The 26,015-nt window shown below is 39.0% G+C and overlaps 1 protein-coding gene across 2 annotated transcripts in view; it reads right to left on the reverse strand.

Moving 5' to 3' along the window:
• DYNC2H1 (dynein cytoplasmic 2 heavy chain 1) overlaps window positions 1-26,015 on the reverse strand; it is a 153,837-nt gene that overhangs the window by 26,385 nt on the left and 101,437 nt on the right. For both annotated transcript variants that reach the window (XM_055131929.1, XM_004605157.2), the window contains 12 exons: window positions 25,504-25,623; window positions 24,640-24,774; window positions 22,832-22,975; window positions 21,000-21,089; window positions 19,511-19,576; window positions 16,979-17,029; window positions 16,181-16,258; window positions 14,902-15,033; window positions 13,877-13,949; window positions 6,436-6,596; window positions 3,041-3,166; window positions 127-237 (listed from right to left, as the gene is read on the reverse strand). In XM_055131929.1, coding sequence (XP_054987904.1) covers window positions 127-237; window positions 3,041-3,166; window positions 6,436-6,596; window positions 13,877-13,949; window positions 14,902-15,033; window positions 16,181-16,258; window positions 16,979-17,029; window positions 19,511-19,576; window positions 21,000-21,089; window positions 22,832-22,975; window positions 24,640-24,774; window positions 25,504-25,623 — 1,287 coding nt within the window. The remainder of the gene's footprint in view (window positions 1-126; window positions 238-3,040; window positions 3,167-6,435; window positions 6,597-13,876; window positions 13,950-14,901; window positions 15,034-16,180; window positions 16,259-16,978; window positions 17,030-19,510; window positions 19,577-20,999; window positions 21,090-22,831; window positions 22,976-24,639; window positions 24,775-25,503; window positions 25,624-26,015) is intronic.

Below are 26,015 nucleotides of genomic sequence, written 5' to 3' on the forward strand. Positions count from 1 at the left end.
TGATGATTACAGCTCATCTAGCTGCAAATAAAAGTCTTTGTGGGCTTCTGTATGCAAGATGGTTCCTAGAGCAGTAGACATCACTGCACTCATACAGTCAATGACTCAAGCTGTACCCCTTCTTACCTCATATGTTATCTTCAAACTGGTCTGTAATAAAATTGGAGTGAAATTTGGATGGACTTCTGCAGTAAGCCAAAGACGAAAGGTATCTTTAGGTTGAAGGGTGTTCAATTCCTTTTACATAAAAATAATGAAAACCAACTTCAATATACAATCAACCAGGTTTTTTTACTAAAATCTTTCCATGAAATTCTGATACGCTCTGATTATATTTCCAATCTTTTCTATTGCTAGTTTAGTTTTATACATAAGCCACTGGACCTTGAGCCAGTTCTGTCATTTATTTACCATGTGACATTAGGATTTAGGACTTGCATCATCTCTAAGCAAGGGTAATAATGACTAGCTCAAAGGCCAGAGTCAAACACTTGCTGTCAATGCTAAACTAAGCTGATGAGTGGTCATCTTCAAGTCTTCTGCTTCTCAATCTTCAATCCACACTTTTTTTTTTCTTTTTGGGTCACACCTGGCGATGCACAGGGGTTACTCCTGGCTCTTTACTCAGGAATTACCCCCTGGCGGTGCTCAGGGGACCATATGGGATGCTGGGGTTCGAACCTGGGTCGGCCGCGTGAAAGGCAAACGCCCTACCCGCTGTGCTATCGCTCCAGCCCCTCAATCCACACTTCTAAGAGTTAGGTGATGATATCATTTTCTTTCTGCCAATTTTAGGTATCCTATTGCCTAAAATCAAAATTCAAAACTTTACATCAAATTCATCCTCTTACAATGTCTGCTTTCATCTCTTATCCTTTTCTTCTTTGACTTCACTCGCCACATCCTTTATACCTTTTTCTCTCATCCATCTATCAAAATCTAATTTAAACAACATGCCTTCAGGGAATATTTCCCTGACTCTCCACTACCATCCCCCCCCAGTAGGAAGTAGGTCCAACACTGATGGCATTTCGCTGATCTCTTACAGGAAATCACGATACTGGCTGGCCATCAGTGGCCTGTGTCTTCCATGTAACTTCCGGGGGAGCAGCTGCAATTGTGTATGTAATCAGCACGAAAGACAGCTGGCTTATTTGTACACTCAGCAAATGTTTGCAGCCTGAATGAATCAGCAATTTAATAGTTCAAAAACAACAGCACTAAAAAAAGTAAAAATGTATCTTAATAAAATCTATACCTACCATGAATACTCAGTATTAATAATAAGTAAAATAAATATACAGGTAAAATAAGCAAAAGAGAGTTAAACAATTGGTCATTAAAAACAAAGCTTTAAATTACAAAATGAATTTAAACTCAATTTGAAATGTAAACTATATAAAATTGTGCCTTAAGTTAGCAGATCTTTTTAAGTTCATTAAGAAACACACACGTACAACTGTATTAAAAGAAATGTATAAAATTGTATCTAAACAATTCATTCAGATGTCCCAAAATGTTAAAAGATGTTTTAAACTTCTATAATCTTATCTCGCTATGCTTCGGTAAAATCTAAGTAACATTTGCTCTCAATAAATATATTTTACATATTTTAATAGCTAATAATTTTCTCTGTAAAAAAAAAAAGCAGGATTCAAGAATTTCCAGCTCTTCTTTATATTTTGAAACTTAGGATTCCGGCTGCTCAATGGGCAGCGTGCATCATTTGTCTGCCGGAGGCCTGGGGCCCACTCCTAGTGCTGCAAATCCCCCGACCCCACCCAGCACCATGGAGCTGGGAGTAGCCTCTGGGCACCATATGGTGTGACCCCGCTAGAAAGCCCCAAACCTCAGGATTCAGTAGACTTGAGTATTATAGTTTTATAAATAACTTTCAGGAAACCGCAACAATAACAGAATTCATGATTATTCCTATAAACCTTAGATGCAAACTCTCACGATTACATAGAATAAATCACCGGAGTCCATTAATTCATTACTCAGAGATTTTTCTGGACTTCTCTTTTGTGTAAGATATGACAGGCACCCCTTTTACTAGGACTGCACACATTTTCACACATCACAAGCAAAGGGCCTTCCTCAATCCACTCTGGTTTTATTCTAAATATTACTATTTATACATCAATTAGCAATGTACCCACATGTTAAAGAGTTCCTTTGGTGCTCTAAGCTCTAAGAATTCCAAGCCTCTTTATACATTTCTCATGGCGTTTGCTGAAAGCAGCCCCTCCGAGTCCCCTGCTCCATCTCCCGTGTCCCCCTGCCTTCCCCTTCCAGAACTGCAGCACTGTTCCAAGGGGACAGGGGCCCACTCTATGTGCACTGTCTTGCAACAGGGAGCCACGCTGTTTTTCTCCCTCTACTTGTGCTCGACCTTCACTGAATCACGGTGAGCCTGCAAAGCACAGTCGTCAGCGTCTGCTCTGGCCACCCAAGGTCATTCATCATTCTTCCAAAATCACCAGACTTAGATCCAACCCTGCACTTAAAAGCTGCTGAGCAATTTGTTCAGACTTATGGTTATTTTTCTTTTGGGAGCACTTTTGTCAAATGAAATGATTGCTTTTAAAAAGAAAAGAAATATAAAAACGAAGTGACTGCTTCAGTTTACATTTAATTCCCTAGCACCTAATAATTTGACCATTCCCTCACACTTCTCTCCATTTTTCTCTCCCTATAAATTTAACCAAATAAGAACATAAAGAGAAGATGAAACTTCTATAGTTTTTTCAAGCATTTCCCCATTTTTTTTCTGATGATTCTCTGAGCTTCCCTGAAATCTGATTAATAGGTTGTATTCTCTTAAACATATTGAAAATGCAGTGATTTTTAGACTTTCTATTAATCTACTTTCCTTGGTACATGTGTACATTTTAAGAGAATATATAAAGCAGCATAAACATAAGTGTATGATTTTTAAATTGCATACTAATGTAGCTCTACAGTTATACTACACATTACTTCCTTACAGATTACTAAATTATTAAGTATTATTTGCACCACATTTCTCTAACTTTACCTTTTCCAAAACTGGCAGCCAAGATACCACAAGATGTAAGTTCTTTAGGCAGAGCCAGTCTCCACTGTTGGCACATTCTTTTAACATCTGAATTGCTAAATCAGCTTGACCTTGACCCATTGCAACCTGTAAAATCAAAAACCAAAACCAAAAAATCAGATCTACAAAAGAGATATGAATTAGCCTGAACAAACTCAATGGCTGTAATCAGGGATCTAGGTTTTTAATAAGAATTATTAGGGATTAATAATTTCCAATAATGATCTTGATTTTGATTTAATATTTTCCAATTATTAACATTTATTACTACAGGTTTAGAAGTTCAACAACATTATAGAGAATCATTGAATAGTATTATGTTCTTCCTACTATTTTCTGCAATTCTTTCCTCTCAAACATAGGCCTTTAAAACTTTTATTATTTTTTTAATGACTAAAGTCTTATTGAACTACCTGAGAGACTTATTCTTTCATTTTCCTGAAATGTACTTCTCACTAATTTCTCTAATGTACATATTTGGCTCTTAAACTAGTGGTCTGTGTAGCCCTCGCTGTAGCATCTCCCAATACTGCTGGCAAATTTGAGTCTTATATTCATACATGAAGGCTTTGTACCTTGAGTGCTTGAAAGGGGAACAAAAAGGGAAGGAGGGAGGAGCAATACAGAAAATAGTCAGGAGAAGAGGGGCCTGAGATAGTACAGTGGGCAGGGCACTTGCTTTGCATTCCGCTGACCCAGGTTTGATCCCCAGTACCCAGATGGTCTCCCTGAGTCCCACCTGCAGTGATCCCTGAGTGCAGAGCCAGGAGTAAACCCTGCCAGGTATGGTCCCCAAACAAACAAAGACAGGAGAGAAGATGTGAGAACCTAAACTCACTGTTCCAACTTTTCCTGGTCCCTGTAGCCCATCTATACTTATGTAATAGACAGACCATTTTATAAAACAGAAAAATGCTAAGCATTAAAATACACAAGAATAAGCAAAAAAAAAAAAATCCAAGAAAATAAATGCAGTGAGAGTGTGAGATTTCTGTATTATATGAATGCTCCCTTTGCTGGGAATCACTACAGACTTCCACTAAGATTTTTGTATTTTATGTCCTGTCTGACTCAAAGTGGTCATATCAAATTTAAGCTGTATAAAACTACTAGCCAATAACTTATGATGGGAACCTATTATATCAAGTCTTTAATTGTATACAGTGAAGCTTATTTTCTTCTTCTTTTTATTTTTTGTAATTCCAGGGAGGAAACTCGGGGCCTCAAGGGTACAAGACAAGTGTTCTAGCACTAGGCTATACCCTGTCCCTTCCAAATGTGTTTAAGGATGATTATGTAAAACTTCAATATCAGTGCAGCTGTATCTGTGCATATATACACGTCAGTTCACCAATAAACATGGGCTGGGAGTCCTGACTTCCAACTCCTGTATTTTTCATTGGGTGTATATGATCAAAACATTTGAAGAGTACTCAGATTACTTCAGATTCAGTAATTACCTTTTTCATAATAAACACAAGATTGCATTTCATTATTTTTAGCTGACATTTAGAAGTACTGATTTTGTTTTTCAATTAGACTATAAAATCTTTGCAAGAAGGAAGCATATTTAACTAAATGCATACTAAGGCATGAAACAAAGTAGGTACTAAATAAATCAATAATAATATTGATTTTACTTTTTAATTTTCATGGTCTAAGCTGGAATTAAGTAAACAGGCAAATAGGAAAGGTAAAATATACACTGGTGGTCCTATTTCAATACCCATATTACTTTTCCATTATTAAATGCAAAAAAGAGGAAGCATAAATAGAAGAAAGTATGGCTAAAAATAGGCAATTTGGAATTTTCACACATCATATAAAATTGTGCTACAGCATAAATTTCATGAAATTTGAAAACATTTACTACTGAAATATATTTACACAAAAAGCACAACAGGAAAATGTCAAAAAGATGATTCAACTCATTCATCTGCCCTCAAAACACAAGTTTCTAATTAAAATTTAAGAATAAAAATACCCTTAAGAATAGATTATCACCCTTAGTATTTATATTCAACATAGCAGTTTTAAATGAGAATGTGAACATACCTATATTTAAAGGATTTACTCTAGTAAACAATTTTGCAAGCTTAGAATACAAACCACTAGGTTTAAGTACTCAGAATGAATATAAATGATTTTATCTGCCAAATTCACTGCCAACAAACATAACCTGTAGTATAGGGTTCCCCTTGAACTTATCCCATTGAGAATTAACTGCTGCCCTAATGAATATTCTCGAATGAGGCTCCCTATAGTCAGACAATGCAAACATCTACATCTGAGCCTAACTTTGCTATTGTGTTCTCCTTAGCTTCTTTGTGTGTGTGTGTGTGTGGCAGGGCGGGTAGAGGGGGGACACACCCCTCAATATTCAGGGTTACTCCTGACTCTGCACTCAGGAATTCTCCTGTCCTGGGGACTTAACCTGAATCGGCTGCATGAAAGGCAAGCACGCTACCCGCTATAATATTTCTCCTTCTCTTCTTTAGTTTATTTTCATTAAACAATCTTTCTCTCCATTTTTTTGTTGCCATAATGTATTTGCTGTCTTTATCACTACTATTTTTTAAAAGCAACTGGGTTATTTATTCACTTGTCAAAATAGACTAAGTGAATAGATTTCAAACTTGCATGCAAACTGAATTGTAAAAGGAGGTCGTCAAAACAAACTAAAGCTCCCAAATTTACCTTACGGAAAATGGTATTTTATTAAATAAATGTTACTTGAAATGATATAATTACTTTCACTTCAGTTTTTGCAGTAACCACTGCTTGTAATTTATTATAAAAGAATACAGGTTTAAAAAGTGAAAGTTTCAAAGTATAAGCAGCTGTACTAGTTGCTACCAGCACAACTGAGGTGGAGAGACAGTACAGAGATTAAGACAGACTGTTTGCCCTGCATATGGCCAATGTGGGTTTGCTTCTAGATTCCACATAGAGGCCCTGGGGCATCCAGCTAAGAGTAGTCTTGAGGAGTGCCAGGTATATGCCCCAAAACCAAGCCAAAATAAATTACCACAGTTTAGTGTACAAAAAACAATGAATTGTTATCTTTCCAGACTTCTGGAGGTCACAAAGGCAGTGCTACAGGGCACAACTTCTGGTGCTCTTGGAGAAGTTCTTACCTTGAGTTTCCCAGCTTCGAGAAGCTGGTGTTTGAGCTTGCGGTTCCTTTCTCAGCATCCATCTCCACCTATTATTGGCATTCTGCCCCCCCCCCTTGCCCACATCTTGAGCTGGGATCCCAGCAGGAAGCCTGAAGAGGTGGTTTCACTTCATCGAGTCTGTGGGGACCAGGCACCGACTCTGGGGGCAGCAAGCATAGCTGGCTGGCCAGTACTAACCTGGTGGTAACACTCCCCGCTCCTTTCAGCATTTGCAAGTTCTTGAAGCTCCTGAGAAGGATCAGCTCCCGGGGAAATGATGATCAAGATGGGTTCAATTTCTAGAGTCTCTTTGTATAAGCGCTTGAGATTGAGAGGAGGTGGGGACAGCTCTTTCAGTCCTGAAAGATATGAAAGATGTTGAAGCCGCGTGCATCCATCAGAGTCTAGTGAAGCTACCTGGTGCAGGGCAGCGGGCCTACCATCCCTTCCCACTTCCTAGTAACAGCCGTCTAGTGAGCTCTAAGGTGTTGGCCATGTCTCTCGATGCATATTAGCATCCCCAACAGCACCTGGCAGGGCAGCCGCGTGCGAGCCCCATCGCTCCTTGGCAGAGGGAAGCACTCCAGCCCCAAGTCATTGGCTGCATGCGCAGCTATGTCCCAAAGACTGGACTGACCCACCCACCTGTGCTGAAGCTTCTTGTTCCTTCACACAGTTCACTCAAACATCCCTTTATCAGTTCATCGGCTCAATAAACATTCTAGGGCAATTGAGTTCTTATGAGAAACTGTGTCAGAATCAAAGATGCATGGGGCCTCTGACTGGAGGGTCCAACATCCAGTAGAAGTGCTCAGGGCTCGAGCGCAGAGCGTCAGCAGGTGGAGGAGAGAGAACCCGAGAATGGTGACCGGGCCCCCTCCCTTTCCTCTGTTAATGCTGCACTGGTGCTCTGGGGGCTCCACACTCGTGGTGCCCTGGACTGTGCTCTGCAGGGTGAGGCTGTGCTGGAGGGTGGGACTCATGGAGCCATTAAGACAAGGCACACACCCTGCTACTTCCTTTTTCAGGTGGGGCACACACCCCACTACTTCCCCTCTGGGGTGAGGCACACCCCGCTACATCCCCTTTCGGGCTAGGTGTGCATCCCCTCTACAGCCCCCTACCATCCCCAATGGGCTAGGTGTGCACCCTGCTATATGCCCAGGCACCTAAGGGTTTTTTTTTTTTCTTTTTTGGTCACACCTGGCTATGCACAGGGGTTACTCCTGGCTCTGCACTCAGGACTTACCCCTGGCGGTGCTCAGGGGACCATATGGGATGCTGGGAATCGAACCCGTATGGCTGCATCCAAGGCAAATGCCCTACCCGCTGTGCTATTGCTCCAGCCCCAAGGTTTTTCCAAGAAGATTCTGGATGAATAATTTCTGCCAGCCATATGGTGGGATTAAAGTTATCAAATAGGTGAGGTTAAAGATAATGTGCTAAGCAGTAAATAAACAGGAATAGGCGACTGGATTACATGTGGTAGTGTCCACATTCATGAGCCTATAAATAAGACAGCACTTGTGACAGTCAGAGGGCTGGCCCACAAGCCTTGAATGCACCAACAGTTGAGATCCGTGGCACCATGTGGATGCCCAAGTACCACTGGGAGCACCTCACTCACCTCACACTCCCTCCAAGAGAGAAAAAGACATAAAAAATGTTATCATGATTAACTCAAAGTGATGGAATAACAGAAAAAAGTTATTATCTTTCTTTCAATATCTTCTCATAAACCTCTAATTAGATATTAGAGAAAATGTCAAAATACATATAATGACTACTGAGACATGTTTCATTTGGGAAATAAATGCGAATATAGGGATTGTCTTTACAAGTTTTAAATGAAGATTGTCACAAGATGTGTTCTGATTGGTTGTTTGAGAAACGCTGCCCACCTGCGGTCATGCTCAGGGTGACTCCTGACTCTGTGCTCAGGGTCACTTCCGCCACTGTGTGGAGGACCAAGAAGTGCTAAGGGTCAAACTGGGTTGGATCAAGCAAAGTCAGCACCTTGACCCATATACTCTCTCTCCAGTCCCATATTATTTCCAAATTATAAATGGTAAATTCCATGGTGACAGAAAGGAGATCAAGCTCAATAGGACTTAGCATATATACAATTATTGCTACAAATGCTAAAATTCCATAGAAGATTCATTATTTGAATATTTCAGAGAACTGGAACATTTAGGGCTTGAGAAATACACAATTTATATTATTTGAAGAAAACAAAGGCAACATGTTACTTGGAATTCTGTGCTAGCCATTCTAAGTGCAAAACTCTCATAAAGTCTCCCAAGGGTTTGGCTACTGCTGTGAGCTGGTGGCACCCTCACCCAGCCATGCATTTAAAGTGACCTGTGCCTATAAAAAAACCACTGGTCTTAATAACCTAAATAATTCTATCTTATGGTACCATTAGAACTATCAGTGTAAAGAATTCCAAATACTTAATAAGGTTAAAGTGTCAAAAATGTTCAATGCAATGTAAATTATGGTCCCACAGTTCAGACCTACTTATAAATCACTTGGATCTTACATCTTATAATACATCTTTCAAAAAAAAAATAATTTATCCTTTATCCCCCCAAAACAAAACCCATAAAAATAAGTCAAGAAAAATTTTATCTGTAGTATATCTTAACTTTACTTGATAAAAGATTGTAAACAAAAAAATAAGCAATTCACAGATTATAAAGGAAAGAACATCACTTTCATACTTTCTGAGTGAGCTAATAAAGAAGTAGATTAATAGCAAGCTTGTATGTCATGAGTCTAATAGATGCCATCTTTATTTATTACAACAACCTTAACAGACTGAGAGCGATCTGGTATGCAAAAATAAAAGAATCTGAAAAAAAAAACTTATGTCAATAAAAAAAGGAAAATCAACAAATAATAATTCAATATACTTTAACCAATGAAGTGGGACAGTACTCTGGAAACAGAATAATATAGTCTAGGAAAAAGGCCAAACATTTTGTGGTGCACAGAACTCTAAAGCTCTCCCTCTTTTCATTGTTCCTATCCCTTTGTTAGTCAAACACAAAATTAGGAAGTGCTGCAAAGGGACTTTGCGGGTGGAACATACTTTATAGGCTTACAATAAAATCATGCTGGATTATCCAAGTGGGTCAATTTAATCATTTGATCCATTAAAAGCAGAAAATCTTCCTCAGCAGAAGTACAAGTTGCAGGAGGGACACAGAAAGATGATGTGGACGGGAGGTCAGAGATAGGGAGTGTGAGAAAGAAGGAAGTGGCCCTGCAGCTTTAAACCTGGGCAAAGGATCACAAATCTGAAAGTCGGGCAATTACTGGGGGCCTTGAGAAGCAGGGGCTGGTGGGGTAATACAGCAGGGAAAGCACTTGGTTTACACACCGCCAGCCTGGGTTCAATCCCTGGCACCCCATATGGTCCCCATAAGCCCTGCGCGAGGAGTCAGCAGTGGCACAGATCCAGATCTTGGCATTAGCCTTGTGTGGTTCAAACACCAAAAGTAAATAAAAATTAAAATTAAAGCAGAGAAGCCCTTCAAGATAACAAGGAAATGGGACTTAAATTTTACAATTACCCGGTGGAGAACAGAAATAGGATTTCCATGAAGCCCCACCCAGAGCCTAGGTTACCAACCAGGATTGACTTGGATCCCTGACACTCGGGCTTCTGAAGACAGGCAATCCACCTGACATGTGCCCTTCAGAACCGTGAGATTAGAAATGGATATTGTACAGGACAGATGGTATAGTAGATACACAAGGCTGGCCTGAGTTCAATTCCCAGCACCCCCATACCACCAGGAGTGAAGAGTGAACCCTGAGCACTGAGGAAAGAGTCAGCTCTGAGCACCGACGGATGTGGCTCAAAAAACAACAAGAGAAATGAATATTGTTTTATGTGGCTGATATGTTACAGCAGCAACAGAGAATTAACACTCTTCTGGGGTGGAAAGGAGCTTTGCCCACAGGTGCCTGGGGAACCATGCTGTGCCAGGGATTGACCCACGGCACCCACATGCAAAGGACACGCTGCTTCAGTCCTCTGAGCCATCCCCTGGCCCTGAGTAAATATTTCATTAAGTCCTTCAACTTCTTTTAGACACAGTCATCAAAAAACATGAGCTATAGAAGCAAGAAACAGCCTCGGATGCTAACAAGAATAAGAGAAGTAGAGCACTGTAAAACTAGGAGAGCTGCCAGTCTCAAAATTACTTCTTTTGTTCATTTGTTTGTTTTGGGCCACATCTGGTGTGCTCAGGGTTGACTCCTGGCTCTGCGCTCAGGAAATAATTCTGGCAGGAGTCTTCAGAAGATCATATTGGATGGCTAGGATCAAACCTGGGTTGGCTGTGTATAATGAAATCACCCTACCTGCCATATTATTGCTCCAGCCTTCAAAATTACTTCTGAAAAAACTTTAGAGAAGTTACTCGTTCTACTACACTCAATCTTATGAGTTCAAATCTTGTAATACTTTGACACAAATAACATGATCTTGCTTAGAATAGTTACTGAAAAGCCAAAATTAAATCAGAATTATAAAAGTCAGAACATTTGCATCTGGTAATTACTATTTTTAAAAGTTGATTCGAAGCTTTTGCTAATCTGAAAGACCTGGCTTGTAATATTAAAGTAGCATCCCTTGCCTTCTCTCTAAGGTCAGGCACAAGATAAGGCTGTCCACTCTCACGTCTCCTATTCAAGTACTGGGAAAAAAATATCAAGAGCATCCAGATAGGAAAGGAAGAAGTCAAGCTCTTACTATTTGCAGATGACATGATACTATACTTAGAAAGTCCTAAAGACTACAAAAAAGCTAGAAATAATAGATTTGTATAGTAAAGTGGCAGGCTGCAAAATCAATACCCAAAAGTCCATGGCTTTCCTATATACAGATAATTAAAGAGAAGAGATAGTAGGAAAAAATCCTGCTTTTACAATTCAATTGTGCCTCAGAAAATCATATACCTTGGAATTAGTTTAACTGGAGAGGTGAAGGACCTATACAAAGAAAAGTACAAAAGATTACTTCAAGAAATAAAGGATACGAGGAAATGGAGACATATCCCCAGTTCATGGTTTGGGAAGATTAACATCAAAATGGCAATAATCCCCAAAGCATTATACAGAGTCAATGCAGTCCCTATGAGGATATTCATGACATTTTTCAAAGAATAGATCAAACACTCCTGAAATCTAAATGGAACAACAAACACCCACAAATAGCTAAAGCAATTCCTGGGAAAAAGAAGATGGGAGGCTTCACCTTCCCCAACTTCAAACTGTACTACAAAGTGGTAGTAATTAAAACAGCATGGTATTGGAATAAAGACAGACCTGCAGATCAATGGAATAGAGGTGAATATCCTGACACAGACCTTCAAATATATGACCCTTAATCTTTGATAAAGGATCAAGAAATGTAAAGTGGTGCAAGGAAAGCCTCTTCAACAAGTAGTGCTGAGAAAACTGGACAGATACATGCAAAAAATGAACTCAGATTTCTCTCTAACATCAGGCACAAAAGTCAGATCAAAATGGATTAGAGACCTCAATATCAGACCTGAATTCATAAGGTACACAGAAGAAAATGTAGGCAAAACCCTCCATGATAATAAACTAAAAGCATCTTTAAAGATGAAACACCACTGATCAAACAAGTATAAACAAAGATAAACAAATGGGACTACATTATACTAAAAAGCTTCTGCACCTCAAAAGACTAAGAGGCAGAGACAGACCATGGAAAGTGAAAAATTATTCACCCAATACTCATAAGAGATTAAAACCAAGATATATAAGACATTGGTAAAACTTTACAAGGAAAAATAATCCAATCCCATCAAAAAATGGGGAGAAGAAATGAACAGAAACTTCCCCAAAGAAGTAATACAAATGGCCAAAAGGCACAGGAAAAAATGTTCAACATTGTTAATCAGGGAGATGCAAATACCTCAGGGACTAATACATATCAAAAAGAACAAGAACAACCAGTGCTGGCGTGGATATGAGGAAAAGAGACTCTCATTCATTGTTGGTAGGAATGACCAACTGCTCTAGCATTTTTAGACAACAATACAGGCTTTCCTCAAAAAACTAGAAATGAGCTTCCTTATAACCCAGCAATACCACTTCTGGAAATACACCCCCGGGCTGCAAAAATACAGAGCAGAAATGCCATCTTCACTTCTATGTTCATTGCAGCACTATTCATAAGAGCCAGAATCTGGAAACAGCCAGAGTGCCTGAGAATGGATGACTGGTTAAAGAAATTATGGTACTATGCAGCTGTTAGGAAAAATGAAGTCATTAAATTCGCTTATAAGTGGATGGCTATGGAGAGTATCACACTGAGTGAAATAAGTCAGAAGGAGAGAAGGAGAGAGACATACATTGAATAATTGCACACATTTGTGGGATTGTTAAATCCCACATAATATGTTAAAGAATAACATGAGACTAATACCCAAGGACAGTAGAAACACGAGCCAGGAGGACTGGTCCATGTTTGTAAGCCTGTTTCAGGTGCTCGGGGAGAAGGCAGTTGGGAAGTTGGGATAGAGAAGGGACCACTAAGGCAATGATAGTTAGGAATGGTCCCAAAATGGGGAAAGGAAGAGAGGGGGAAAGGGGGAAGAAGGAGATAGCGGTAGAGAGAGAGAGATAGCGGTAGAGAGAGAGAGAGAGAGAGAGAGAGAGAGAGAGAGGACAGTGCCTGCCATAGAGGTAGTGGAAAATGTACAATGGTAGGCGGATGGGTGTTGGAACTTTGTATGACTGAAACCTGATCATGAACAGCTTTGTAGCTGTGTATCTCACAGTGATTCAAATTGAGAGAGAGAGAGAGAGAGAGTGAGAGAGAGAGAGAGAGAAAACACTCCTAAAAGTTTGGATAGTGCTTTATTAGTACCTTCAAATAAAAACTACTTTCATAAACACATCTTCATAATTATTTAAAGGTTTCTAGAGTACAAAAATCTTTCCATATGAATGCTTGAGAAATTATATTTGAAATTAAATCTCTAAAATTGATTAAAAAGAGGTAAGAGCTTATTATTCTCCAGCAACCTAAAATTTTCAAAACATATTCATACAAAACCATATTAATTAAACCACTTGAACAAATACGAGTCATCCAGCCATACTCCAGCATGTTGACTTTTCCCTTAGAAACAGTATTATTTCAGAAGTATATCAAAATTTTCAAATCATTTGAACATAAACATCACAAAGTTTCACTTAATGCAATTCTTTGCTTAATGGCACTGAGTGAACGTGATTTGTGTTGGGGGGTTGGTAGGCTTATCCTGACTCTGGGCTCAGGGATCCTCATAGAACCACGTACAGCACCAGGGATCAAACCAATATCCACCACAGGAAAGGCAAGAGTCTTAGCGAGTCTAAGGCAAGCAGAATGAAGAATAAAATACTGATAATCTTTTAAGACTAAGGTCAGCATAAAATGTAACTTAAAAACAAACACTTCAGCAGGGAAGATGTTTGCTGTGCATGTGGACAAACCAGGTTCAATCCCCGGCATCCCATATGGTCCGCCGAGCACCACCAAGAGTAATTCCTGAGCACTGCTTGGTGTGATCCCAAACATACAATTCGGGTCAGGTCAAGTGCTTACCCAGAGTCCGACATGCAAACAGAGCCATGGCGCTCTGCAGTCTGTCCGGCCGGAGTGCCTGCACCACAAGAACCTGCCAAAGAAACACAGCCACGATAAAGTTCCCATGGAGCTCACACAGCAGCCAACTCAACGCTCAGGAATATTGGTCGAGATACTGTAAACTCTAACTGTCCCACAATAAGCTTAAATTTGTAATAGGTACATCTTAAATAGTCAAAATGTTACGAAAATTGATGTCACTAAACCAGTCATCACAGGTAAACACCATGTAATGACCTTAAGCTTAGCCATATCTTCAGGATCTAATGAAGGGCCAAGTAGAAAGAATAAAGGTTTGGATTTTGAACCTCCAAATCTTGACTAAAATTTTCAAATCGCTATTTTATGCTTAATGATGTATACCTACTATTCTTAGATGCCTAACTTTTATAGTAAAGTTGAGGTGGGGGAGGCAATGTGTGATTTTTTTTCCACGAGAAGTAGGGGGAAGGCCAGATAAACATGAGGCCCCCTCTAGACTCATCTTCACTTTCATTTCTTTCTGTAATACATTTTCTCTGTTTCTTCAGAGACTAATGGAAGACAGACTACCCACAGACTCATTTGGTCAAGGCTTCATGCCAGGACAAACACAGAACACAGAACCTCCTCTCACCCCCCAGCACCCCCACCTCCTACTCCAGTGTTTACTTGATAGCCTAAAGCAGAGTCTGCATTTGAATGACATCTGAACCAACGTCTAATACTTCTAGGTATCTAGTAGAACAACGGGCAGGCTCCAACCACCAGTTCACTACTCAGCAGAAAATTTCTGGCCAGTCTGCTGAAAACATTAGTGGTGCTTAATCCAGAGTATGCCTGGGCAAAACTTTCATTTTAAAGTATTAGATCCAAAAACAGATAACAAAATACTATATAATGTTTTTTTAAAAATTTCTGCCTCAACTTGTCTATAAAAGATTTTTATTGTCACCCGTCTACAGGTTCAAAAAAGCTGAAAAACACTAATTTAGATAATTTACCTGCTGAAATAAGGAAACTTTCTTTGCAAGAATAGATGGAAACTCTTGCTCACACATAGAATTATGGTAGTAAGTTCGCCACAGAGCCACATCTTCAAAGCACAGGGTCTGATAAAGATTGGGAAGAGCAACCTAAACAGTAAACAGACAGAATGAGCTACAAAAATAAATGCATGTATGCAAGAAGTGAAGACCAATTATTGAGAGATGCTTACTGTTTTCTTCTTTGTGTTTCCTTATTTAATCATTTCTAGGTGAGAAAGAGGTTGGTTGTCTTAACCAAACCAGAATTAAATAAAATAAAGTATTGCCAAAGTAGTACTAAATAAATACATATGTTAGTACTAAAAAATACATATAAGTTAAAAAAAATCTTTACATAAAAATACTTGTACCTATCTCCACCTTGTGGAGAAAAAAAACATGCTTTCATTAAAACCAAGTGCAAATTTAAATTTAAAATCACTGCCACAAGTGAATTGCATAATAAAAATAGCCCATATTGGGAGTTAAAGCAATATCACTGCGGGTAAGATGCTTGTATGTGGCTGACCAGAGTTCAACTCCTGTTTACCCATATGGTCCTCAAGTCCCACCAGGAGTGACCCTGAAGCATGGGGGCAGGAGAAAGCCCTGAGTACTGTTCGGTGTGCCCCTCCTGCTCCCCCAAGCCCACACACACAAAAAAAATAGCCCCAGAATTTATATCAATATCAAGTCCTTAGCAAAGCATCTTTTCCTAAACCATATTCACTCATGGATCTTTTTGTGAACATAGTGCTTCTTTATTGCAATATGCTCAAAATTTTTAGTTATGAATTTCTGCTTCAGATTTCTTATCAATTTCTACTGAGCATTTAACATTACACATCTCTACAATGGAGAATTTTAATTGAAAATAATGTGTCTGAAAGATCAATATCTACAGTATAAGATTTTCATGAAATATTACCACAAATCAGATGTACTTATGGATGTTTTACCCAAATATCTACATTTATTTCTAAACATAGTGCCCAAATTTCATTTGGTTAGAACTAAATAATTAGGTATATTTTAATTTAAATTATTTTTAATAAACAATGTAACTTGTTTAGAAAGAGTCTCTTAGTTTTCCTGGCAATTAAAGTCCACTGCTCCTAATTTATATGAACTGTCCATTATACAATGACTGTGTTATTTGGCTAAGCTGCATTTCCGCTGAACTCGACAGCTTTAGGCCTCTGTCAGACACTGGGCCACTGCCAGGCTCAGCTGGAGTCAGAACCGCTGAACGAACCTTTAATGTGGCCACCGCCCAGCTTCTTTCCGAGTCGATCCAAGACGGAAGCTGATCACGGATTCTTTGCTGAGTGTCCTTTGAATAAAAACAATTATTCTCCCTGGTATGTCTGGCAAACTTCACACAAAACCTACTAACACTGAATAGCTAATTCTAAACATTAAAAAAAAACTCATTCTGGTATTATTTTTATGTACTTTACAGCTCTCTAGGGTAAAATTTTCTATGGTATAGATAACCATTAAGACAAATTCTGTATTCATTTTTGTTTAATCTGTAAGAAACTTCTGAAAAATTAAAATGTAATAGAACTAACATTAAAATTATATTATTTAAAATATATCTTGCATTTAAGATCATCTAAGTTCTGCATTACAGTTTGAGGGTGCTACTTTAAATAATAATATCTATGACATGTTCAAATAGAACAAGCTCAATTTTAACTTAGAAGTTGTAATGAGTATCTGCAAGTTTGGATAAAAAAATCCTTAGTTATAAAACAAAATTTTATTTTGTTAGGATTATAAACCTGTTCTAGCAACACAGGTGGGGAAAAAAATGTCAATATCTAATATTAGTTTCAAAGGAATATATGTCTTTGGAGACAAAAAACCATTAATTTAGACACATAGTGGAACAACGTAAACAAGAACATATTTCTCTAGTGAAAGAAAAATTTGAAGAATAATTTAAACTTTTTTGAAGCAAATTATATTTCCTGAAGTTAAAGTCAAGTGTAAAACATATTCAATCTAATTTCCCTATGAGTGAAATAATTTCACTATTTAAACTTACAGCTTTCCTCAACATGTCTCCAACAACCACACCTGTAAAAGTATCCCATTCCTATTGGAAAAAATACAAAGAACACAAAAGATAAAAATATTAGTCAGTTACATGTTTTTAATTCCCTTATAAAATGGCTTCCGCAAAGTCTTCTAAGGGCATGGGGAGATGGTTAATTCCTCTCAAATCTTTCCACTTCTAGCAGAAAGAACACTGTAAGAATGAATTCATGTATCAAGATAATACATTAATAATAAATGTACTAGGATTGTTATATATTAAGATACAAAATTTTAACATTTTATTATTATTTTTTATTTTTTGGTTTTTGGGTCATACCCGGCGATGCACAGGGGTTACTCCTGGCTCTGCACTCAGGAGTCACCCCTGGCGGTGCTCAGGGGACCATATGGGATGCTGGGAATTGAACCCGGGTCGGCCGCGTGCAAGGCAAACGCCCTACCCGCTGTGCTATTGCTCCAGCCCCACAAATTTTAACATTTTAATCAAAACAAAAATATTTTGTAAGTCACAACATGTAAAATTTTAAATGTTATGTACAATCAGCATTTGTCATTACATATCAATTTATTCTAGTCTATGCTTACAGATAAAATTATTTTTTTAAAGTACAACAAAGTTTTGAAGCAAAAGTTTTGAGCCAGAAAAATAGTAGAGTGGGCAAGGCTCTTGTCTGGAATGCAGCCACCCCAGGTTAGACCCAAGCACCCTATATGGTCCTGCCAGGAGTCATTCCTCAGCACAGAGCCAGGAGTAAGTCCTGAACACAATCAGGTGTCGCCCCAAACCCTAAGGAAATAAATACATCAAAAAAAGTTTAAACGTTTTGGAAATAAAAACATAGAGAAAAGTACTCTATTTACAGTGCAGTTAAACAGCTTGGGAGAAAACTGACAATATTTCTTTTAATTAAGCCACAGAATAAAGACTGATAAAGTATTACAGAATATAACCAAGAAAACCTACATCTTCATCCCTGGTTTCCCACAACAAGAAAATAATGGGCAAGATATATTAGTTGTAACATACTGTTATAAAATATATCAAAAACATGAATGTTTGAGAGCAATCTGCTCAAACAAATACTTCTAACCTTTACCCCACCACGCCCTGGTGACCACTCCCTCTTCCTATTGAAATCATATTCATTGATCAATAAAATAGGAATGATCACTGCTACTGTGAGTCAGAAGAAATGTTCTCCTTTGAAAATGATTGTTTATACTCCATAAAGGAAGAGTAGAGAACATTAAGTTTACAGAAATGGAACATACAGATCATGGTGAAAAATTATCTAGAAGGAGGAAAGGAAAGGTGTGAAAGTCAACAGTAGAAATAAAAGGAAATAAAAGGAGTCAGATTAATAAGTATAGTGTCCTGAGAAAAACTTCAGTGTCAGAGAATGTGGAAGTAGGAACAAAAATTGAACAGAGGCAGACTTATGGAATGGTCTGCATTTGTTTACATCACCCCAAATGTAGTTTAAATGGACTAAGTAGAACAAAAGTTCCCTGTGGGTACTATACTCGGTTCATGTCACCCTGGCTATTAGATTTTCTCATTTTGTTTGTTTACTTTGGGGCTACACTTCACTGTGCTCAGGGACTACTCCTGGTGGCAGGCTTAGAGGAGCATACATGGTATAGGGGATCAAATCCGGGTCAGCCTCATGTGAGGCAAGTGTGCTATCTGCTGTTCTGTCTCTCCGGGTTCCTTCTCCGTTTCATAAAAGGATAAAATTGAGAAATACCACTTACATTTTTGAAACATTAGAAACCAGAGAAAATTATGTAGCTCAGTGGCTGAGCTCAAGGAGGATGGAGCATGAGCAGAACAGCTGGTAGCAAGCCCTTCCCTGAGGCAGCACTGCCTCTCCTGCTACCCAGAGCCAGTGAGTGAAAGCAGCAGTGTTAGCGTGTACACCCCCATTCGGTCACTTGTTGGGGGGTGCAGTGGCTCTCCAACAGTGCTCATGGGCCCTGGGGCCTCTCAAATACACTCGGCTGGGTGGGTCTGATGGCTAATGTTCTGGCCTGGATAAGCGGGGGTTGGGGACAATGGAGGGGAGGGGGGCTAGAGGGCTAAACCTAGTGGTGCTTAGAATCTTGGGGGCTATACCAGGCGGGCTCAGTGAGGCATGCCATGCCAAGGATCAAACTGGGTTTGCCAGGGCTGGTGCCTGTTGGACCTTTCCTATTTCTGAATTTCATGCTTAAACAAGGGCACCACAAAGACCGACTCTCCTGGAGCACTGAATAAGTAAACCTGAATTAAAACAAAACCAGACAATGTGCTGCGTTACTTAGATTTCTTACTCTGCTTTGATGTCCCTGAAGAATACTGGCCAATCGAACAAGTAGTAGGAGTAAAAGTGTCTTACACTAAATTTCAAGCAATAAAAAATGAGGAGGTCATTATAGAATTTCTAGGCTAAATAAACTTCTAATCTTATCATTAGCCTGTCCCATTATCAAATTTATCTATTGAGGTCTAACTTTCCCCTCTTTTGCTTCTACTTACATTTTCTTGAAAAAGTTCAGGATGCATGCCTCGAACAAAATGCAGTGCAAACATCAACTGATCAGCCTGAAAAAAAAAACAGCAAGTCAGTCACCTTGATTTGTCTGAACCTATATTTATAGAAAAGTGTGGTCTTTATAATACATGCCATTGTGTTTGTTTATATTCTCCCTAACATAGTCAATATACATCTAAATTAACTAATCCATTTACTTGTAAGAATTTATGCAAAAGGATCATGAATGAAAAATGATAGCATCTTTAATCTGACATAAAAATTAAGTTAAGTAAGATAGTATTAGTCTGATATGTTTATCACTGAATACTGTAGTTCATTCTTTAATATCCGCACATTCACAGGCAGTTTTGCTACATCTAGCCTTCTGTGAACCATGGCAGAAGACTGGTGTGTTGGCTGCCTGCAAGGCAAATGCTTTAATACCTGTACTATCTCTGTCCAAAAATATGTGGCTTTAATACAGATATGATTCACACGATATCATGGGTCCTCGAGACAGCTCAAGCAGTGGAACACATCACATGAGGATCCTTCATTCAATCCCTGGTACTGGATGGCCCTAAGAACCACTAGATGTAGCCCGGGTGGTACCCTAAGTACTGCTTGGTGTGAACCCTACTAAAGAATAAGATATCAGCTGTAAAACTGATTAAAGGTTTCATGGGATCACTAGGGTTGACAAGGATACAAGAAAAGAAGTATCTTAATTACTCTGTGGTATGAAGTATCATCTGTTTAAAAAACCTTTACAAGGTAAATTCTGATAACATTCAAGAAAATTTCTGCCCTGCAGCACTCTCCCCCACCACCTTCCCTGGCATCCACATACATAAACACCAACACCTCCAGGTCATGTGACCACATTTTTTATAAACAAAACTAAAATCAATTTCGTAAAATCCCAAGTGAACACCTTGTTGTCTATGATGGTTAAAAATGTCTATGATGTCTTATTCTGTAATACTCCAAGGCCCATTTGTCTTATAAACCTAAGACAAATGTCCGGTCTAAGTCAGGATAAGGTGAGAGTTTACATCCCAGCACTAGAAACAGGAACAGTTCCTATTCCCCCCCCCCACCCCCCACCCCAGGGCTATCTGACAATATCCAGACAGATTTCTGATTCACAGTTCAGAGAAGCAGTGCTGCGGGCATCACTGTCGAAGCCAGTGGTGATACTGAGCGCTCCCAAATGAACACAACAGCCAAACATCGAAGGTGTTGCTGAGCCCGCAGGCCCTGGTAGGACACACCCTGCTAGAGACAGGCCCTGGAGGCTCTCAGGTCACCCTCTCAACTGCAGCCCAGTCTGAGGGAAGGGATTCTCATTGGAAACAAGCAGGATTCCAGGGAAGCATCAGGAATGCCAACATCAGTATCATTCTAGTGAGCAGTAATAGAATATGATGGTGCCACAATAAATCAAGGTTCTGATACTGTTTTATATATAGAAAATGAGACATTTCTTACCTTAAATAGACAGCGGCATATATATTCATATACCATATGTTTTAATGAGTTGATAAGAGATTGTATTCTCTGTTCTGTACTTTCAGAATCCTGTAAATTAAATTTTTTTTTACAAGATTAGAAAATGTCTGAACATTTAAAAGGTACTCCATATTGCTTTAATGCGTCCAACATTCTTCCACACTCAGATGATTCAGGATCAATTAAATTCATTTGTACAAACAAATAAGTGCACTAAACTTACACTAAAACAACAGAAATAAAATTTGAATGCACTCTGTCTTTAATGTCTTAAGTTTTTCGATAATTACTTAGAAAGTATACAGTAATTCATTTTAAATTTCTTTTTATGCTTGTGTTTAAAATTTTTATATTAAAAGTGATTCTGTAAACTATAGTATGAGAATAAAGAGATTAGATTTCCTGGCATAACACAGTAACAACATCAATTACTCTGTGTTCTTTAGAAAAGTTTATCATGCAGAATCTCCTTAGAAACTACTGTCCTATGATAATATGCACATTAACGATAACCTTTATGTATGTGGATTTGTGCATTTGAATTTGTGTTTTTACAAAATGTATTTTTTAAAGCAACAGAACTTTGTATGCAGAGTGAAAAGACTTGTCTTCCAGAAAGTTAAAATACTCTTGCAGTATTTTAAAATTCTGTCCTTCCAGAATACTGCAAGAGTATTTAAAATTCTGTATTCTTTCTCACAATAGATAGTCTTTTCATTACTTGAGGTGAATTTCATTTATGATCTTTAAGAACAAATGAAGAATTCCTGTTTAGAACAGGATACTAACCATAGGAAGCCAGAAACTTGGGTCGGTCATGCTTTGTAGCAATAGCACACACTGTGACATGCACGTAGGAGCCCCCATACAGGACACTTCCGTAGTGACATGGGGCTGGGGCAAAGGGTTTGGCACCACACTGCCCCTCCAGAACCAGGGGTGGCCCTGGTGACTCCAGCACTACCAGGTCCAAGAAGCAGAGCCAGAGCATAGCATGAAGTGTCTGGCCCACACAGCTGGATATGTACTGGGGAGAGTGGCACCTCAGACACTGAGCACTGCTAGGGAGCACCCCCAATAAAATATGAGACAGTCTCACAATTTTTCAAAATTATTGTGTAAATCTCTACTTATTACCTTGAATGTTAATCACACCATATGAATACTTTATTGAAAGTATAGTCTGTTTTCCATTAAAACACTCCAGAGCCTTTGGTCTATGCTCCATCCACTGGCCAGAGTGGACACCGCGGCATCCCATAGGACCATGACACTTATCGCTGTCCATAACCCCTCAAATGGACATATCAGTCCATTTTAAATTTTGTTTTTCCAAAGCAATAGGAAAATGTGAGTAATTTATCTTTTGCAAGGTGGAGGGCAAGGAGGGCACACCCAGAAGTGCTCAGTGCTTACTTTTCTGTTCTTAGAGGTCACTCTTGGCAGTGCTTGGAGGACTGCATGTGGTACTGGGTATCAAACTGGGGCCGGCCATATGAAAGTCCTTGCTTTATTCCCTGTACTCTATCTCTCGTCAGAATAATTTATCTTTATATTTTCCAGAATCATCTGGTTTTTGGTAAAATGATAATGTTACTTATTAATTCAAACACAGACACAAATTATTTCCATTAAAAGACAGTCACATTGGAAGTTTAAGAACACAAAATGTAATTAAAGAACTAGTTTCTTTTCAATGTAATTTCAATTAATTTCCAGGATCTACTGAACTATAACTCTGATCAGGTCTCTGGAAATCCTCATTGCGAAACAACCTCTCTTTTAAGTCTCACCGAGGAGAACCAGCCTACCTGTTTGTTTTGCAGAGCTCTCTGGAAAAGTCGGAGAAATGCAGCCAGACTAAAGCGGTACATGCTGTTAATTTTGGACAGGTCTGAGATAATGAAGTACATCTTGCTGGCGCTCTCAGCCAGAGGGAGATAGGCATCGCGCTCCTGTGTTGGGGAAAAGGGCAAAAAGTTGGGAAGGAAAAACACTTGAGAACTTGTGCTCCCCTGCACCCAGGGACGCTTGGCACAGTGCTACATATAGTTCCGATTCCACACACAGACACGACATGCAACCCTAACACTGTATCTAAAAGGAAAACAGAACCTGATTTTTTAAAATGAATATAAGGGTATGATGTCTGAAATATTTCTCTACCTCTCAAATTATGAAACCAAACATATTTCATGAATTGGTTTTACTGCGGACCAAAAGGACTTTCATCATGTGAAAAAGGACAAGATGGTGGTAAGAGAATGAAGGAAGAGATTCTACATTTCCAAAAGTACAGTGGCTAGGGCATTTGCCTTGCATGTGGCCAACCCAGGTTCAATTCCTCCTTCCCTCTCGGAGAGCCCAGCAAGCTACCAAGAGTATCCTGACTGCATGGCAGAGCCTGGCAAGCTACCTGTGGCATATTCGATATGCCAAACACATAACAAGTCTCACAATGGAGATGTTACTTGTGCCCGCTCGAGCAAATCAATGAATAACAGGACAGTGCTACAGTGCCACCCTTCATATATGCAAAAGGGGTGGCACTCTTTGGTAGCCCCTGTAGTTAGTAACAAGTGAAACTTGACTCTTGTGGGTGGGAAGCCAGCAGGAAGGTGATGGGAGCAGGGGTCAAAGGAGGAATGTGTTAAGTAGATGTGAAAGGAAGGAGATGAGGCACTGTGGGACTCAGTGAAGACAGAACCAGGACCACAGAACCTTCCGCTTGGACCAGAAGTCCGGGCTGGGACAAATGAAGACAACCAGAGGACTACTGAGCTCAGATCGTTGACTGGGGTCAAATCATAGATATAATATTGGTAAAATCATGTGATTTTATGAATCAGTGATGGGGAAAAAAGTCACAGACACTTCAAATTCCTTCAGGCAGGGATTAGCGTCGTGACATTGGCCAAGTTTAACCTTAGAAGAAAAAGAGGGTGACAGATGTCAAGCAGCTCCATAGCAGTTCCCATTCTGGTTCAGCATGGAAAGTTTCAAGAGAACAGGAGTCTGCACTAGGAATTCTCAAGAACATTCAGCAGCTTGGCCACCAGAATGTAAGCTCCAAAGAAAAGCATATTCTAAGGGATTGAAATCTCATTAATTTAAATTATAATCAAGTAAAAAGACTTTTACCCATTAATTAGACTAGAGCTGGATCATCACACTCCTGAGATCCAGAATGGAAGAGGGGAAAAACGTTTTCAATGGCAAGGATCATTTGTAACTTTTAATTGTATATTCAACTTGCTACGACTTCTAAAAACCTTACGAATGACAAAGACGTCCCCTCACAGTCATTCTCATACACTCCTTTTCCATCTTAGGACAGGATTATCCCTCTAGAACTTCAGGATCAGGCCAGTCCTGAGAAGGCCCAGCAGGGCTCGAGCCTTCCACCTACAAGTGCCACCTAAGCCTCATCACAGGCTCCCCATGGTAAGAATCAGACTCCAATGAGGAGAAGGGGACAGGTGGGGGTGGGGGTGTTGAATGCTTTTGTGAAAAATAATGGTTCAAATCATTCTCTAAAGTCCTGATTCTAAATTTTCTAATTATATTAACACAAAAGTTGAAGAAAACATGACATAAAAATACAAAGAAGTATAGTTACTTGATCGAGGGAAAGCTGCAGTTTGTAAGATTCCTTGAGTGAATCCTGAATAACTGCACTGCTTGCTTTTGTCTGATTCAAAGACTCAATCAAATCCTTATTTTCCAGAATATTTCCTTGAGAAGTGGCAAGTGTCTGCAGAAAAAAATGAATCTGATTAATATGTATAAATGGTGAAATTGTAGGAATCCAACACTAATGATCATAAATAAATTATGCTTACATAGCTTAAGTTCTTTTAAGATTTATTATCTTATAACAAATAGTAACTAGCTGTCAAAGCATTATATACATATTAATTTATCAATAAAATAAAATTTACAAAGGCAGTTCCATGCACCTTTGGGATACTTCTTGAAAATCTAAACATACAATAAATATTAATAAAATAATGAAGTATTATACAATATCAGATAAAAATTACTTTTCTTAAAGATTACACAGGATGGTACAGTACAATATATCTGCTTCTTTGTTTGAATTGTTACAACTTTGAAAAGAACCAAAAACTTGTAGAAGGTATTATAAATCTTTAAAAATAAATAATTACTTGGGCTGGAGCAATAGCACAGTGGGTAAGGTGTTTGCCTTGCACTCGGCCAACCTGGGTTCAATTCCTCCGTCATTCTCAGAAAGCCCAGCAAGCTACCGAGAGTATCTCTCCCACATGGCAGAGCCTGACAAGCTACCCATGGCATATTTGATATGCCAAAAACAGTAACAACAAGTCTCACAATGGAGACGTTACTGGTGCCCACTTGAGCAAATCAATGAACAATGGGACGACAGTGCTACAGTGCAATTACTTATATTCATTAAAAAGGAAAAAACATAGAAACAGCGTAAGTAACTTTTTGCTTTTACCTCCAAAAGAGATTCCTCGAGTTTGGCCAATTGTATTTTCTTGTCTTCTTCATGTTGCAATAGTTTTGTTTTCTGTTCCTCTAAATCAGGTTTTTCATGCTGAATAGTTAAAGCTAAAAGCTTAAAAAAAAATTCAAGGTTAATTTAGTCATAAAAACATGTTGCGCCTGACCAAATAGTGTACTATGTAAATATATATACATATATATGCATATATATTTGTATATATGTATATGCAACAGGGACAAATGGCGACATTACTGGTGCCCACTCAAGCAAATCGAAGATCAATGGGACGACAAGAGATACAAGTGATGTATATGCAACCCTCTTGGAGAGCCCGGCAAGCTACTGAGAGTGTCCTGCCAGCACTGCAGAGCCTGGCAAGCTACCCGTGGCATACTCAATATGCCAAAAACAGTAACAATTATGGTCCTGATTCCCCTGACCCTGAAAGAGCGCCCAATACGCCATCCGGCTACACTAGCACACGACAGGGATGAATGGAGACG

Source organism: Sorex araneus, chromosome 3, assembly GCF_027595985.1.
Source record: "Sorex araneus isolate mSorAra2 chromosome 3, mSorAra2.pri, whole genome shotgun sequence".
Lineage (NCBI taxonomy): Eukaryota > Metazoa > Chordata > Mammalia > Eulipotyphla > Soricidae > Sorex > Sorex araneus.